The sequence below is a fragment of the Heliangelus exortis genome, chromosome 9 (genome assembly GCF_036169615.1).
Source record: "Heliangelus exortis chromosome 9, bHelExo1.hap1, whole genome shotgun sequence".
Taxonomy (NCBI): domain Eukaryota; kingdom Metazoa; phylum Chordata; class Aves; order Apodiformes; family Trochilidae; genus Heliangelus; species Heliangelus exortis.
Window position 1 is genome coordinate 7,228,191 of NC_092430.1, and position 18,335 is coordinate 7,246,525.

Sequence of the window (18,335 nt, forward strand, 5' to 3'; positions counted from 1 at the left end):
TACAGTATAAAAATAATTCCAGATTATTTCTGGTACCCGTTTTCTGCTGATAAAGATTATGGTAAATCAGAAAAAATCACTTTCAAGAAATTTAAAATATAAATGGTACTAAATTGATGGGATCAAATTAATTATGTCAATACTAGTTGCAATTTCATTGCTCCAGATTTATTCCAATGTAATTCTCTTTAATATCAGAACTGGAGTAACAAAGTGATGAGTCATCTGCTGTTTGGGGATATGCCCTAGAGATCATTAACTTGTATACAATTGCATTCAAATTTAAATGACACACTGCTGCCATTTCTTGCCTTGGTCTGAGGAAATCTGCATATATTGCAGCCTGCAGGTAATTTAAATTGAAGCTGTTGAGGAAATGTCATGTAACATTGCTATGAGGAATGTAGTCAAATATTCCTTGTCTAAAACAGCTCAGCACAATTCATATTAAGCAGCAGAGCCATCAGTTGCCCTGTCAATATGGTGAAACTTTGAAGAAAGGTAGTGTGATGCAGAAGATCCTTTGAATTTGTTTAATTGTTAAGTAGTGTAAATAACTTATTTATTGAGTATGATATTAAATACCCATACAGAAAGCTACTGTGATAGGTTGCAGCTGAGAATAAATCAGTTGTGAGCAATGGAAATCTTGAATATTTTAACATGGTAGTGTTTAGCATTTCTTGAGAGGCTCCAGTGTGCTGAGTACAGTACAAGAAGAGATAACAGGGTGTATTTCATCATCCTGCACAATAAACACGTCATACAAAATGCAACAGGTAGATGAAAACAGGGAAAAGGGCAGATGGGGCAGACAGGTACTTACCTGGTTAAGCACCTACTTCCAACATTTTGCCTTTTTCATGTGTCTTTTTCTTTCATTCAGTCTCTCTGTCTCTTTCCCTCTTTCAAGGACTTGATTAGCTTAATGCAAAATAAAAAGTGTGCCTAGGAACAGCTATGACAGCTTACAGTTTTAAATTCTAGAATATTTTAATCTGTATTATTGGATTTCACACCAATCATCTGCTGCAGTATTAGTAAGGTAGAAAAGTGCCAATGAATCGAGGGACAGGAAAAGATTTACCTAAAATCTCTTTCTAGTTCCTTCTCCACCACCAGAATACTAAAGACTTGTTCACAGCCATTAAGGTTGTTGTAGGTATGTACTCATGCATGGGTGTTTTATTTCCCCATTTCTGAAGCACATTTCAAGAAGAGATAAAATGCAAGCAATTGTGTTGTATTTCAGTCATAATGCTGCATATTGTTTGCAGTGTGAGTTCCTGGTGCAGTGGTTGTCTGTAGGGCTTCATCCCTGAAACTTGAACTTCCCTTCAACTTTCTCAGTTATTTCTTTGCCTATAAATTCTGAATATAACCCCTGAACAACATTGTCTTTGAAATCCAATGCATCTACTCAGGGAAATTCTCATCCAAGCTTTAATCTTCTCTCACCTTGATATATTTTTAACTTCCCTCTTTTCCTCTTTATGGCCTGGCACACAAGATGAGTTTAATGGTGATAAATGTGTTTTTAAGAGTAAAAGCTATAAAATATACATTAGAGATTAATCTAAGCCAAACCCTCATTCCCAGCATGTTGGGGAAGTTTGGGCTGGAAGCAGTGAAGGAGGCAGTGGTTGTAGCTTAGGCTCATCTCTAACATCAAGCACGTCTTTTTTTTTTGTTGGTGTGAATTTTAAGAAAGTGTGTGATAGCTGTCTTTTGTACTACAGAACATTTAAATCATCACTGGAATAACTTGTCACTGGGAATTGGTTTCTTACAATGTACATGTACATTTGAGATGAGTTGCTGGACTTCAGAAAATGAAGGTTTTGAGGAAATTTGCCACAGTGAAGTTTGCTTGTAGGTTAGGCCTGGGCCAGAGTTCATATTACTCCTGTTCTACATATTAAGTGTGCTTGATCTAGAGCCCTTTTTAGGTAGAAGCTCAACCCACCTTGAGGGTGCTCTGTAGAGCACATTAAGCCTCTCAGAATGTATTCTACAGATATATACATGTATATGACTCAGTATATACAGCCTTGCCAAATGTGCATCGACTGATTACTTTTCTAGGAGAAACACTCTTACAACCAATATAATTCAAAAAATGTGTTTAGTGATATGCTTAAGTCTACTAATTTGACATATTTAAGAATAAATTTTAAGCCTGTGCTGAACTAATTTGCTGATTTAGGCATCTGCTCTGGTGCTTAGGAGTCAGGACCAGTTGTGTAAGTCTTACATCTTCACAGGACATGAAATGCAAAAAAAACCCAGAAATTGCAAGGAGTTATGTACCTATGCTCAAATGACAGATTCTTTATCAAAACCCTAACAGGAGGCTGCTGGCTTTTGGAATTGGTTTCGGTTTGTTTTCATCCTGTTCTGCTTTTCAACTCTTTTCCTCTCAAGAAAGCACAGCTGGAGAGCATTAACTGAGAACAAATGATGCCACAGAATACCTGTTTGTTCATTGATGTTTTTTCAGCTTAATTCTGCTAAATGATGCCTGATGGAAGTTTTAGACTGTGCTTAACTACACTGAACACTTAAAAGCCAAAGTCATCTGTAAAACAATCCCCCCTGTCTGGGACAAAACATACAGAGGAGGAGGAAGCGGAGAAGGAGGAGGAAGGTTTACCCCCTGAGTGTTTCCCTCTTTCCCAAGGCAACTTCCTTGCCTTCTTTTCTCCCTTCAACATTTAATTCCAAGTGCCAAATTTTTGTGGGGTGTGTTCTAGCTCAGATACATGGGGGGGGGGGGGGGAGGTGTGTTTGTGGTGTTTTGTGTTTTTATTTCCTCACTCTGCTAAAAGCAAGGTGCTGAAGCTATGCCAAATAAAGGTCTATTTGTCCTGAGTAGACAACTGCTGGAGAGAGGGCCTGGTTATCAGCCTTGACTGATAACAAAAAGATCTCACCAGCTGCCACCAGTGATTGTCTGGAGGAGTGAGTAGGATTGCTTCCAGCTGGATCTAAGTGAGGAGCATGGGGGGGAGGGCAGGGCAGGGCAGGGCAGGGCACGGGTGTCCTCTGCAGGGCAGCTTCATAGCATGGAGCTCCTGCCAGGCCAGGGGTGGCTTAGTGGGGAATCTGCTGGATCCCCAGTGGAGAAATGTGGGAGAGAGAGAAAAATGGCAATGCTCTTTTGAGAAACCACCCTGCTCCCTTTCAAATTTCAGAATTAGTGAAAATGGTGATGCTTCTGGTTGGCCTGAGCCATAATTAAAATGTGATGTTCTGAGGTGCTTCATTTCTTAGGGTTTGCAGGGTTAGGCTGCAGAACATTGATATCTGTGGGAAAAACAGTTATTTCTCTTATCCTGTTATCCTTTGACTGAATTTTCATTGCTGTTAGGAGATTTATTAGCATTTTTTATGACTGGTCATAGCCTATGTTCTTTAATATATTATTTGCAATTTCCTTTCTCTAGATTGTGCCATTTAAGGAACATGACTCAAATTTTCCATCAGTTGCATCAAGGAAGCCATAAATATGTCACGGGGGGTGTATTTATGTAGTGTATTATGTGGGGGAAAGAATTTGGCCTGTAGAGCATAAAATTAAAACAATAATTAAGCTTTGGCAGAAAGGTTGGAAGGAAAACTCCTGGTTTACATATATTTGTATGTTTATTGTACATGATAATTAAATGGTAGTTACAAATTTCTGTCTGCATTAAATCACCCTAATGGAAACATCTTACCCTTTAGCAGGTGTTTTAATATCTGGAGGAAGGGAGAAATTTCAAAAATCAGAGTGCTGCAGTCTGGAGGATGGCAGGCACTCAGGTGCCCTGATGGAGGCACAACAATGTCCATCAGAGCAGGTGAACATCAGGTAGCAGAGTGGTGACAAGCCATGGGGTGAGCTTTCTCTTCCTGCCTGTTTTCTGGGAGGCCCACCAGAACAGGAGCAGTTTAAGGATGTCATTCCACGTCTGCATTGTGTCCCTGTCCGTGCCAAAGGGTTAAATCTTTTGAGGTCATCATCCAAAGACACTGGTGGTCACTGATCTTGGCAAAGTCTGAGATCAAAATTGAGCAGTGAAACAAAGTGTGGGGCAGGAACCTGGGTGATGCTGACTTACTGGTGGCAAAGAGGGAAATAGGCAGGAAGGGGAACTGGACAAAAGCCACCAGATAGATAACATGTATAGAAAACATCATGCCCAATTAGGATATGAACAGAGGCATCATGTCTTCTGGTTTCTAAGACTCCACCCTGTGCACCAGGCATGCATTGCTCTTTCCTGTTCTTGAGGTGGTGCTGGTTCACCTCACTCCTCAGGCTGGGGATGGACATTCTGGGCTAAGAAGGTGATGCTGTCCTTGCCTCATCACTGAGCTGGCTCTTCCCTTGTGGCACTGCACAGTTGGGGCTGGGGAGATGTCATCCTCCTGTGTAATGAGGTGCAATTGTGTCCCAGTCTCGTAACACTGGGTTTTTCTTTTTGAATCTGGCTTTAAAAGCTCCCTATCAGCAGTTTGGAACAGCAGCATGAGTCACTGGATGCAAGTGCTTTTTAGTAAGTTTAAGAGAAAAAATAGCAAAATAGGAGATAATTTTGTATCTTTGGTTGACCTCAAAAATAACAACGACAAATTCTTAATTTTTATTGACAATGATCCTCACAAAAACTTACTTTGTTTTTCAACCAGCTTTTATTTTGCTTTTATTGTGGGGTTTTTTTCCCCTCAGACAATTCTGGTTTTATAAAATGGGATAAAAATATGTTCTTCATAGACTAATGAAGGCCATCGATGTTTTGTGCTGCTAGAGGTTTAAAATTTTCTTTTAAAAAAAATTAGTATTGTCATTTGGCAAATAACTGTTGTGTGCTAAAAGATGTTCTTTTGTATAAGCCTTATGTAACATTGCAGCTAATATTTAGTGTTGCTGGATACTAAATGACTTTAGTATCTCAACTATAAAATGTTGTTTACAAAGATGAGGCTGCCTTGTTGAAGTGCCAGATTGTTAAATAACTACAGGTTGCCAAAACTAAATGAAATTTTCAGCCGTTAATGATGTGCAAATTGCTATCACAAATGCATATTTATTGGAGAAACAGTCCCAAGCACAGAGTTGTTGCTTTGCCTTTGTCCTTAAGCCATCAGCACTACCATTGGAAGGAGTGTATCTAGAAACCCAAACAGAGCCAATTTGTGTTATTAATAGCTAAATAGCTATTTTAATTAATTTATTGTGTAGCTATTTAAGCTATTTTTAAGCTATTAGCTATTACTCTAAATTGTGTTCAAGGTATTTTGCACACCCATTGCTGAAAGGCAGCTCTGGATGAGATGAGTGGCTGCTGCTGTCTGTACCTTCTCCAAGAAATGAGGAGGATTGGAAGCCAGGGTCTGTTGGTTTCTTTGTCTTGTTTTTTTTTTGTTTGGTTTTGTTATAATTTTCTTAGTATGGACCTTCATATAATCTTCTAGTACAAAGTTGGAAGCACAAAAATTAAACTCTGACATATAAATTAAGCAGTAGTATTTTTCAACTGTTGTTGTTTTTCTCTTGGAAAATAGTTTTCCGTAGTGTGACAGTTATTCTGAGCTACCCTTGGGTGAAAAGGTTTCATAGTAAACTTTAAATGAAAAGAAGATTCTTTCCAGTCTATCCAGGAAGGTATTGGGAGTCAGCCTGAGGCTCAGGGTGCTGCCCTTCTCTCTCTGAGTTCTGCTGGAGCCTGAGAGGAAACCCTGGGTTTCCTGTGCTGGGCTTGCTCCCTTGCCCTGGAGTGTCTCACTTTGAATTTCGTAGCCTGGTTGGGAATTTAGTACAAAGAGCCATTCTTGTGACTCATGTTTTCTTTACAATTTTGCATTCCAGCTCAGATATTCATTCCTCCTTTTTCTAATGGCAAGAAATGTTACTGGATTTCACATAACTCTGGCAAAATGGTTGATTCATGTGCTTATGCAGGGCTTAAATGCTCCAGTTCCTTTCAGTTGAGGGTTAGTGTAAAAATACAACACTTACAAGGCATATTAGGTATGCTAAGTAGCAGGATGTTCTGACAACCAGTTTAATCCCTGAATTTAAAAATGTTTCAAAGGTAAATGTTTAATGTTGTGAAAGATTTTTCCAGCAGCTAAGCTTACGGCTGAGCATGTGGCCTCAGAATATTAATCTTTCCATCCTGGATTATTAGAATATTTTCTTCTCTTCTTTGATCTCAAATAGAAATAACATTTTGGAAATACTGTTTTCAACATTTGAATGTGACCTTGAGTGCTTTGGACACATCAAGTCCAAAACTTGTTTATGTTTTGTGCAGGGTGCACAGCAACATAGGCTGAGGATGGTCAAACATTTCCTTTCTTTTCCAAAAGGTCCAGGTTACTTGTGATACTTATATATCTGGACGACTTTTCCTGAAAACCTGAAGCACTTTTGGTGTTTGCTTGTATGAAAGATTCACAAGTGGTTAATCATCAGAGCTGCTCTGGGGGCACAGCAGAGCCTGGGCTTGGCACTCAGCCTCAACACCAGACTTGGCAGCCAGGCTGAATGCCAGATGTTGGCACCTGAGGGATGTTAAAGAATCTCTTAAATCACCACTTGCTGATGTCTAGACTGCAGGGTAGTGAAACTCTGGAATGCCTTTGCTCTGCTGGTCCCTGAGGCAGGGTGCTGCTGTGGCACCCACATAGCCCAGGGTTGGGGTGCCTTCTCCTGACTCTTCCCTTTGTTAATACAAATGCCTCCCCCTGGCACTAGCCCAGTTTTCAGAACCTAACCCGTGCCTCTTAAAACCCACATTTTTTTTCCAAATGATCCTCTTCTTTAACATCTGTAGCAAGACCGTGAGATGAGATGATGGGAGAGTGTTTTCGTTAAGGTACCTACCAAATGTTTAATAGTAGCTCTGTTGAGTTAGGCTGTCCAAAAATTGTTGGTCTTTAATTTTAGATGGTTATACATTTATCCAATAAGTTATTTTGAAACCTAAATGGATTTATGTTCCTGAATTTAATTTCTTACCATTCAAAAGTTTTAACTTAAAACGCAGCTATTACCATTTTTCCTCAAGTACTTTCAGCCAGCATCCCAGAAAACAATTTTCATTTAGTATTGTATGACAAACCTGTTCAAATTTTGTTGTAAGTTTGTACTCCTGTTGGATGGAAAGGAGAATGAAAACTATACAGTAAATTTTCAATTTGCAAAAACACTTCCAGTATGTATAATTTGGCAGCTGTTATAAACACTTGAGGCATTTTCTTTAGCATTTGAAAATTCCCTGTAGAAGCAAGACAGGAGACATTCATTTAGCATTTAGAGCTTGAAAAATATTTAACCTTTCCTTAAATTATGTTTTGAAGTTCATGATTAACTCTGTGCATGGCTGCTCAGATGGATGCATTTTACATATTTCATTGTCTAGGGAAAAAAGAGACCACACTCTTAGTCTTAACTTTACATCTTCTTAATGGGACCTCAGAGATTCTGGGAAGATAGTCAGAAAATTACTGTTTATGGTGAAAGACTTCTAAGATGTGTTGAATTCTGTGTCCTGGAACTCATGAGCTATTTTTGCTGCTACTTATTAATTCTTGCTGATGAATTTTACAGCTTCACCCCTTAAGATTTAACATTCATAATTCTGGTTTGTAAAAATAAAAACCAAATCACTGATGTATAGAAAGTGTTATTTTACTACTGGAATACGAGGGCTCTTATTTTTAATCTTTTAATAGGCAAAATTGCACATGAAGTGGATTTTTAAGAGTAAGAGTCCATATCAGAGTCACTGAAGTGGTTATAAAGTTCAATAAGCTTTTTAGTCTTTCTGTGTAGAACCAAATGCTTTCCATGTTTTTTCTATACTACACAAATCAAATGTGATGCTGGAATAAATGATGGACAATCCATTAAGTTAGTGGTATGTCACTGGAGCAGAGAATTCTAGCATATAAAACCAATTCTTTAGTCAGCTAATTTGGGCTTTGTAATGATTTTTTTTTTTTTTTTTTTTTTCATCAAGTTGGTTTTAAAATCAGCTGAAGGATTGGTAGTTTAAAGTAGTTTGTGTAAATCTACATGTGGCACATGAAAGACCTCTTCATAAACCAACTAAGTGCTGTATAGTATTGAGTACTTGTAAGTAATCTGTCAAGTTGATAGCAAGTTGTCACTATAATATGGGCACATGCCATTATTTTTTTTCTCTGAAAGTACTAGTGAGATTTTTAAGGATGCTACTGTTATATCATGTAAAGATGAAGACTTTCCTGTAGCCTTTTAAGCTCTTACCCTTTAAAACCATCATGTGCAATCAAGTTCATCTGGTTGCAGTTGTTCTTGAAGATATCTGTAGCTGACTAAATACTTCACAGCTTTATGTTCCTTCTTCAAAAAGATTTCCATTGCAAACTGCAGTCACAGAGGTCATTCGTGCTACTCTCAGCTGGAAATTCTGTGACATTCCTGCAATTCTATGTGAGTCTCTGAGGCCAGGGTGGGTTACAGGGGTGAGATGGTTTGAGATGCTGCAGATCACTCTGTTTAGCTCTCCAGTCTTAGATTCTATCAGGCAGGCATTTCAGACAGATACTTAATTCACTTCTGTTATATTAAACTAAGAGCATCTACAGATGTTGTTTATAAATTTTGGGGGTGTTTGTGTACATACGTATGAGAACACACACCGTGCCCCCCAGTCAACTGCATCTTCCTCTCCTAATTTACTCACAGAGGAAAAGGTTAAATTTCCTCTAGGTTTTCAAGGGTGTTTTGTTTAGTTTTTTGCTTCCAATGAACTTCCTAGAAAGAAAGGCTAAGAGAGTGTTGCAGGAAAAGCAGTGTTTGCTGAGAAGTTTGATTACCCATAAGTACCATTTCCAGTTCCTCAGATGCAGAGGGAACTGGTATTTAAGGGTCAGAAGTTGCCAGTGTGGTTCATACTAACATGACATGACAAATGTTGTGCTACAGAGCAGAAACTCTTTCTCTTGTTAGAAATCTGGAAATGCATTAACTTCTTAGGCTGCAAATTGGCAAACCTGCAGAGTGGTTTTGGATTATTATTTTAAACCTCACATCTAAACCTCACATCTGAAACTGTTCAGTCACTTATTATGGGTGAAATGCAGAATTCCATCTTTGCATCTGCTTATTACCTTCATTGCCTCATGTTTTTCACAATACCATTACTGTCTTTGTGACTGTACAATACAATATCTGCATTAATAAATTATTGCCTCTATGTGGAAATGCTGAAAAATTAACTATTTTCTTTTTTTTTTTTTTTTTCCAGCTGAACCCCTGCCTTTAATGGACTTGTGCCGAAGATCGATTCGTTTTGCTCTTGGCAGAGACCGCCTGCATGATATAGAAATTCTACCTTTGCCTCTGTCTCTGAAAAATTATTTACAGTACCAATAAGACATCTAGAACCCTCTGGCCTCACATTGGACTACATCAATGCAAATGGCAGAAAATTGTTTACAGCAGAATATAAAACTTCGTGATGGACACTTAAGTGTTATTTAATTTTTAATATATATTTTTTTCTGAAACAGTGAAAGCAGATCACTGGGGGGGGGACTACTAAAGAATGTGAAAACATTGATTTGATCGAGATTTGTGAATTATCTGTTGCCTGTTGTGTTTACAGTCCTGAAGGCCATTATTCTCATCACTCATACTGGTTTATCTTTGTTGCCTCTGGTAAATGCCAATAGAAAATCTGACCTGCAAAATCCACAGTTATGCAGGACAGAGTGTTCCTTGACAGCAGGATTTTAATTTTTTTTTTTTTAATTCTTTTTCTTTTTCTATGCCTCACCCCAACAGGTAAAAGTAAAATAACCGAGGGGACATTTTGGCACTAACTTTTGAAGAATATTTAAACCTTGCATTTGGTATCTAGACTTGTTTAGAACTTTGAGTGTTCAGCACTCAACATGATCAGGCCTATAAATTTCTAAAAGTACTAATTTTTAAAAAAAAAATTATTGCCTAGAAGAAGAAGAGTATTTGATTTTAAAACACAAGAGGAAAAAATGGTACATGCTTCAGATCATTTTTTTTAGGTGTGGTAACAGTAAGATGGAATTCATTGTTTTCAAGACCAAATCTAGTCCCTCCAAAGTTCTGCAGTTTATGACAAAGTGTTCACTATCCCAAGAATTTAGGATATTCATATTTTAGAAAGCTTGTCACTTTTTTATTTGAACAAATTTATAATTTTTATGTGGTATGAACACTAAGTACTTGGTTCTCTTTTTAATGTATGTGTGGTTATAATGTTTATTTATCTGTTTAGAGTCTGTGGAGTTTTCATTTAACTGTTTCCCATCTTGGGGTGACTGATTTTGTTTTTTCCCCAGCTCCACCTGAAATGTATTAATTTTTCAGGCTCATCCCATTTTTTAAGATGCTGCTTTCTATTTGCATTTCTTACATGTTTCAAGTTATCTGCCTGATCAGTTATCTAGTTTTTAAACTGGAAGTTGTTGTTATGGCAGGATGTCAAACGTTTAGACTGAGCTGCCTTCAGCATATTTTAATGTGAATTTACTGATGAACGAGGAGAAAATTTCTAATAAAGTCTACTGTCCAAAACAAAGCTCACGTCTTCTTTGATGAAGTGTTAAATACCATAGCACTGCATACAGAGTTGAGGCTCAGTTCCCCCTGCAGCTTTGCAAATGTTCCTGTTCAGCACTTCTTAGGAATTGCTGCTTTGAGTTCACGTGCAGGAGACATCGCAGGCCATGTCATGTCCTATGCCTGATTCCTTGCTGTCTCTCTGGATATAGCTTTATTCTTGCTTTTAGTGCAGTTCTGGCTAGATTCCTCTAAAAACAAGCCCAGTTTTATGGGAAGCTGCACTTTGAGACTCTGTGCTTTTGAGGTAGGTTGAAGTTTTACCCCTGTGCCCCGATGATACAGAAAGGACCCCTGAACTGCAGATGGCTGCAGTTGCCCTTCCCTCAGTCACACCAAAGAACAGAATTACAGTTTCACCTGGAAAGGAGAAACATGAGGTAAACAAGATACAAGAAGAACAAGAGTGGGAGCAACAGGGTCAAATATGTCCAAAATTAACAAGTATTTGCTTCTTTGGACTGAATGGAGTTATGCTGATGCTTACTTTAGCATCAACTTGTTTTCAGACTTGCTTTCACTTAAGGTGAGAGTTACATACTCTATTCCTTACATTAGCCTTGCAAAGGGGTAGAATTTACAGCTGTGATCTCTGTATCTTACTTTTTCTACTTGCTATCTTTAATTTATACCTTTTGTCTCAATAGGTACAAAGGAAGAAGGAGATATAAAGGTATAATAATTCAAAAGGAAAGATACAGCTTTGTCAAGTGATAAGCAAGGGTAAGCAGTTGTTCAGGAATGGTATGATAATCTTGGGAGACCTTATATACTAAAGTCCATTTTAGTTAAGCATTTTCCTAAAATTAATGTTTTACTGTGTAGAACTAGACTTCATCGTCCTTTAAATAACTGCAAGGTACAACTGTGAAGTGTTGTCTTCTCTGTTCTTTTGCTTGACCCAGGCTGACAGCATTTTAATGTGACAGTGAAGTGGTAACTGATATGAGTCAAATTAATTGTGCCTCTGTATATCAATTAACATTATTTTACATTTGGATTGCACTGTCCACTGGTGCCCCTTCTGAGATGATTCCTCTAAGCCAAACATCCTTACTTTAGCTTTCAAACATTTTTTCCAACACTTAGCTACCTTTCAGGAAGTGCTAGGTGTACAGGAATGATAATTTTGTTTTTGCTCTCCTCTAATTGCGTGTTGTGGTGCTGTGGATGGATGGTAGATGCAACCCTTTGTGTGGGATTAGGGCCCTGTTTTGGGGTGGTGAAAAATCTTTTTGCTACAGTGCAGGCTTGATTTATCTTAGAGGTGCTGCTTGATCATGATTCGCAAGAACTATAGCTGCAGCAACACTCTAAGCTTATTTAATAAAGCTTGATGTAACTAAAGCTGTAATTTTATAAAACCTAAATTTGGATTAAAATTTGAGAAGCTATTGTCCTTTGGTCTAGCACCTGTTATACACCAGTCCCTAATACTAGGCTGACAAAGTCAGTGCTGTGAAGGCTTTATTTCTGCTTCATATTGGACCAAGGGAAATGCATCAAACTGTCTGCATTTCTCATCCAGAGGTAACATAATACAATCTGTACAAAAATTGTGAAGTATTATTTTAGGCTTCATATGCAGTCTTTCTGGGATTCAAGTTTTTGTCTCAACAGCTTGACTCAAACTGTTCCTGTTGAGGTAGGATCTAACTTTGCAAGTTTCTTAGTGTTCACTTGAAGCTCAGAAAAGCTGTCAGAGAAGCTGCTATGAAAGAATCTTTCAAATGTTTCTGTTAGTTATAAAATAGCAGCAAGCCAGAAATGCTATAAAATTCCATTCTTATCTCCATTACAGTTGGTATGGTTAAACTATAACCATATGTTCTCACGTCAGTTTGTGGAAATCACTGCACAGCAGACTTTGTATCAGATCCAGCAGTACTCACTCAGGTACAATTTTCACTGACATCAGGGAGAGATCTGCCTGAGTCAGCACTGCTGCTCCTGGTTCCCATGTAAAGATCTCCAAACATTTCCAATACATTGTATTGAGTGATACTTTATTATATGTAAGCAATGTCAAGCAGATGGTTTCTGCAGCAGTTTTTCTAATTTGGCAAAACATGCTGGCAAGTGTAGTTAGGTAAATGTTGTGAGAAAGTTGAACAAAAAAATGCATCTAGTTGAGGTTGAGAGTGATATTCAAAGGGGAAGCTAGACTTTTTGGCTCCTTGATGATTTTCAAAAGCTTTTTAGTTTATAAACCTTTTAAATCTTGCCGTGGTTTTTATTCTGTATGTTTAAAGAAGTGTAGGATCTTTATCCATTCCTGTTTATCTCACAAAAGAATGTCTGGTGAGCATGAAGTGGAAATCCTTTGTTTGCTTGATTCAAAGACACCAGAAAACCTCCTTCCTCCTTGGGAAATGTTCTCTGTAGACATAAAGCCATGAGAAATACACAACACACATGAGCCTGAATGCTTCTCTCCTTTTTTTTTTTTTTTCTTGAGACTGTAAATCTTCTTTCAGAGAGGAACTTGGTGTGTTCTGCAGACAGTGTCTAAATGTTCTGAAGCAGCTTCTACCAAGCAGATCACCCTGCTGGAGGTATGTTGAAGCAAACTGGAATGTAGTAAGGTGAGGGTAGAGAACAAATGTCTGGAACTTTAAACAACAACATGTCCCGAGGGTTTTACCTGAATTTTTTTTAAGCCCTGCTGTGGAACACAATTCAGAAGGGAAGAAAAAAGAAAAGCTGTTCCTGCTTCCATTGCAGCCAGGTGTTTAGTGTTGATGTTTAAACATTAGGCAATAGTGTTTTTCCCTGCTGAACTCTTATTGCACAGCCTTAGTATCCCAAAGCTCTGTCACGGTCTGCAGGTGCTTCAGATGCTTTCAAAGGGCTCTGGGTCTGCAGTTATATGAAGTAGCACCTTGTTCCACCTATTATCCTGTCTCAACTTAATTAGTCAGCTTCTAGGTAAAGAGCTCAGCTGCTCTGTCCTTATTGTTGTGCCCCTAGTAAGACATGGGGGTACCCAGAGTACCTGAGGTGCAGCCAAAGAGAAGCCCAGGTACCTGGCAGATGATGGCTCAGTGTGAGGTAGTTACTGTGCCAAGCAGCAGTGGGACAGCAGTGTATCTGAAGCAATTAATAAATGACTGAGCTTAAAAGGGCCTGCCTTTCAATTTGGAGGTGGTTTTGCAAATCCTTTTTAAAATAGGTGTGAGGATCAGATACTTCTAGTTTCATTTATTCAGTTGTGAAAATTTGTAAGTTATAAAGCTTCTTATCTCTCCAGGTGACAGTGGATCTTCATCTATTGTGAGTAGAGCTCATGTTTTTAATAACTCCAGCATATTAGGGGGTACTTAGAGTTGACAGCTCTGGTTTTGAATTTTAATATATTGCTTCTCTGGGTTTTGAAAGCTGCAGCATAAAATACAGGTGTCTTCAGATGTGTAAGGAAAAGCAAACAAACCCTTTAGGTAGAAAAGTTGTCTTGCTTTTATAGAGAGACGGAATTTAAGCCACCAGCTGCCTCCAGGTCTGTAATAAAGACTGCTGTAAGCCCTGAAGCATTGCTTTGTAACTGTTCTTTTTTTTTTCTTTGTTCCCCAGTTTTTCAAGATACAAATAAGAGCTTCCAATTCATTTATTAATTGTTTTCAATCTTACTGCATTTTTGACTTTGCTGGTGTTTGGTAATCAGACTGTATTTCCCAAGCTAAGCTTCATGAAAATACAATTTATTTTAAAATGTTAGATGTTTTTTAGGGCTGTGTGTGCATGCTGTGTCTGAAGGAGAATGGTTCTTTTTGTTTAATTTTTCTATGCTGTAATTTCATTCCTTTCCTCACCATCCACCTTGGAGAGAGCATCCTTACTGTTGAACTTAACTGTTCTTGACCCCAGGACCCCACTCAAAAGCACATTGAGACACAGGTCACGTTAGTGGTTTTCTGTTGAAGTGACCTCATTTGTTTTTTATTTAATAACTGTCCAGTTATTGAGTCCAGTGCCCCCAAATTGCCTCATTCTGCACATGTACACAAATACATAGGAGACCACTGCTAGTTTGCAGATTACCTTTTGTTTTCTGCATCTTTTTTGCCTGTTCCAAGCAACCTATCTTGGCTCTTCTACTGCAACCTCACTCTGGGAAAACTACTGTGGGTGCTTTAACTTTCAGTGAACTTATTTTAATTTGTGTTTTCAGAGGGATCAGCAGTATTTCAAGTAAGGATTTGTTTTAGATTAAAGTTCTTTGAGGTGTCACAAAAGCACTGCAAAAGATTGGAATAATTATAAATTTTAATAATAGAGCTTCTTTGTAGAGCTGTTTACTGATGAGGTTTAAAACTCTACACTCTACACAATTCCTCTCACGTCTTTAACTGTCCCCCACTTAGGAGTGTTACACAGGGCTTTACTGTCAGTGATCACCCTGATATAAAAATGAAATTATTACATCTCTGAGATCCATGAACTCCAGCTTCCTACTGAACCTGAGCTGGAAAATAGGGATCTGGTGTGCCTGGTTCCTTGGGATTCCTACCCACCCCCCTCCCAGAAGTGGGAACAAATGTTTTTCGTTGTCACATACTGGGTAATAAATGGACAACAGTGATAGAAAGCTCCCCTAAGGTGTTGTGTCTTTTTCACTGAAAGCTGAAATAATTTTTTTTTTTCCCCAAAAAACTGTCTCTCCAGAAGATGATCTAAACATTTGTCTTCTAAACATGAGCATGTCATTGAGCATAAGGAAATGCTCCTAATAATTCTGAAATACTAGCCTTTTGGGATCTTTTTCACCTGGAAAAAGGAAGGACACATTAGATCATGACCTGTTTTTATTTCTTTGGTTTTTAATTAAGGCTCTAAAGTTTTGTTCACTTTCAAGGTTTTGGAAGTTACTTGTAGAAATATAAATGTACTCTTTTCTTTTGTTTCCTTAATTAAACATATGTTTTTGTGGTCTTGCAAACAGTAAGGAACCTAGAGGGACAAGTGATGTCTTTAAGACCAACTGTTTGAAATTGAACAGAAAATAAATTTTCAGACACAGAAATTAATCTTCTCCACTGAAATACAAATGCAAATTTTCAAAGTTAATTTCAGATAAAGAATTGTTTAAATTTGATTCTGCTGCACAGAAATTTTAGTAAATAAGTACATTAGTTCTGTGCCCTATTATAATTTTTTACATTCCTGAACCATCAGCAATTCCTCTGGTTTCTGATGAACCCACCTTTCCCCTCCTTGAAAGGAACTAATGACTTACTAAGTTGTTTCTTAACATTCTTCTCCCTCCATACTTGCAGGTATTAACTCCTTTGATGATATAATGGATTAAAAAGCATAAATTAAACTTGTATCGCTAGTTTCATGTTCAGTTTTGTTCTGAGGATCAAAGTTTGAGCCTGTATGTCCTCAAAGCTGGTCTGGTTTTTGGAGTACAGCAATAGTCTCGTTAAAGATATTATCTTTGTAAATTCACTCCTGTTTATATCCTTCAGTAATCATGCCTCCTACCATTACTGCTACATAGAAGATAACTAAAAAGAGCAGATATCATATATTTAATCAAGATCTTTGCCTTTCATGATTTTCCTGTTGAAAGAAAACAAAGATAAATGAGGTCTGAGAATTTAAATTATCTGCTGTTTGCACAGAGCTCCCTTTTGTGTGTTTTTCTAGGCCTACATATATTCTGCTTTCATGAATAAAATGGTAGGAGCTTGCTATGAATTTCTATAATGGAGTAAAAAGGGCAAAAAGATTTCCAAAGTTGTTTGTTGAGGGGAAAAAGCAGACAACGTAAAATTGTTCCTTTTCTGCTTTTACCAATTACAAGGCTAATAGTGAACTTCCAATTTCAGTTAACAATTTTATTTTCTCTTCTGCCAGCTGTCACATCCAAACACAATTTTTTTTGGCACATAGCTCTTCACTTTGCCCATAGATTTAAAACCAGTCTAGTAAAGTCTTGATTTTTTTTTGTCTTGAGTCTTTTTTTTTTTTTTTTTTTTTTGACTCAGAACCATCAGTCTTGCTCCTGCTAAAGAACAGCCTGAAGTCTTGGCTTCCCTTGGTCTGTGGAGGCCAACACCAGCAGCCTGTAACTGTGTTTTTTGGCTGAAAGCTCTTTCTGTGATGAAAGTGGGAGCCCCCTGTTCACAGGTCCCTGTGACTTGAGGTAATTTCTAACTCTGTGAAGTCCCCAGAGTGTCTGTCAGAAGTTCACCTGGGACATACTTCTAGATTTATGGCTTTTCATTAGAATGTGCAATACTGAAAGCAGCCTTTCCAGGAGTTTAGCAAGGGTTTCTAAGAAGTTATTCCTCACTTTGAGTAGCACAAAAATAGTACAGAGAGAGAGAAAACAAATGAAAACTAAGGTATATTTCCAGACCTTACCTTTCAATTATCAACTGTGAGTAGGTTTTTTTTAATTAGTTTGGGCTACAGTGTTTAGGGTGGTGCCCTGATATTTGCATATCTGAGCTTTTATTTCAAATTGCACATTTTCTTTCACTTTTCTTTATCCAACACCTTAGCTTTTATTCAGAAACTCTCTTCTTTCACAGAAGTATGTCCTTTATATTCCTCTGTCTTGCTTCCAGTTCCTTTAACGTAGAAGTTATTTCACAATGATTTGTTTTCTTTCATTTGGAAAACCTTTGCTTTAATCTTTTTCTGCAAGAAAGCTCTTGCCTCCAGGCTTACCTGGAAGTGTTACCCCCTCTATTAGCAGAAGAGGTGTGGAGTGGTAAGGAGAATGCAAATAAACCTGAATATATAAATTACAGAAATGGATTCTTCAAATAAAAAGCCCTACAAATCTTGGCAGGCTAAGTTGGATCAAAACTCCAATTTCACTCTTAATAGGAATAGCTAAGCAATGCATGGGAAACACAGCTCCAGCACATGTCTCTGAGTTCCTCTGTCAAACTCAAAGCAGATTTTCAGCTGTCAGAGGTTCCTAACTCAAGAAATTCTAGGCAAGCAAAACTGCTTTTGGCCACCTGTAGCTCCCCCAGGGTCCCTGTGCCAGATGTTTGCTCCATCTCTGCAGCATAAGCAGAGGAAGGAGGTCCCAGAACACTGTTATCTGCAATACACATTAAGGAACACAAAGAAAATGTGTTTCTTTGGCAATCTGTGCTGCTTGCCCTTGCTGGTGAAAGGAGGGAAAAGGATGAAGGAAGATTTTCTCAAGAGCAGTGTTTTTTTTCCATAGCATCCACATGGGAATAGAAGGGAAGAAAGAAATCAGATGTTTTCACACATTTTTAAGTCTAGAAGTAGCTGTTAGCCCATTTAATAGTTGTTTGAAGAAGGTAATAATTTCTTACTTTAGCAGGTCAAAACCTTCCTATTGGACTAGGATGCTTAGCAAGACAATAAATATATTTCTCATTAACCATTTCTAATTGTGCATAACAACAAAAATTGTCACCGAGTATTTTTTTCACCACCTAAAATTATCTGCCTTGAGCTTCTAGCCACTGGTGGCTCTTTTTGTAGAAAATTCAAGAACTATCAAGCACTCTGAATTTTTTTATCAGGCTGGTACATATCCATTGTAAATGAGCCACAGCTTGAGCATCTTTTGATGATCTAACCATACAGTTAAATCTTAAACTGTAAGGAAACATATCTAACTTTTGTCAGAGGACATGTCTCTTTCTATGTGCCAGATTCTACCATCTCTTAAAACTGATTTTGTCAGTCAGTGGTCTAC

At 37.9% G+C, this 18,335-nt stretch overlaps 1 protein-coding gene and 1 long non-coding RNA gene across 5 annotated transcripts in view; both read left to right on the plus strand.

The window, feature by feature from the left end:
* Window positions 1-10,598, plus strand: part of SPSB4 (splA/ryanodine receptor domain and SOCS box containing 4) — an 80,009-nt gene extending 69,411 nt beyond the window's left edge. For 3 of the 4 annotated variants that reach the window (XM_071751831.1, XM_071751830.1, XM_071751829.1), the window contains one exon: window positions 9,285-10,598. In XM_071751831.1, coding sequence (XP_071607932.1) covers window positions 9,285-9,412 — 128 coding nt within the window. In that variant the 3' untranslated portion in view covers window positions 9,413-10,598. The remainder of the gene's footprint in view (window positions 1-9,284) is intronic. The other variant, XM_071751832.1, reaches the window with a different exon arrangement.
* Window positions 10,599-13,727: 3,129 nt separating this feature from the next.
* Window positions 13,728-18,335, plus strand: part of LOC139799670 (uncharacterized) — a 60,495-nt gene continuing 55,887 nt past the window's right edge. Inside the window, exon 1 of the long non-coding RNA XR_011727408.1 lies at window positions 13,728-13,912. This is a non-coding gene — a long non-coding RNA (uncharacterized lncRNA). The remainder of the gene's footprint in view (window positions 13,913-18,335) is intronic.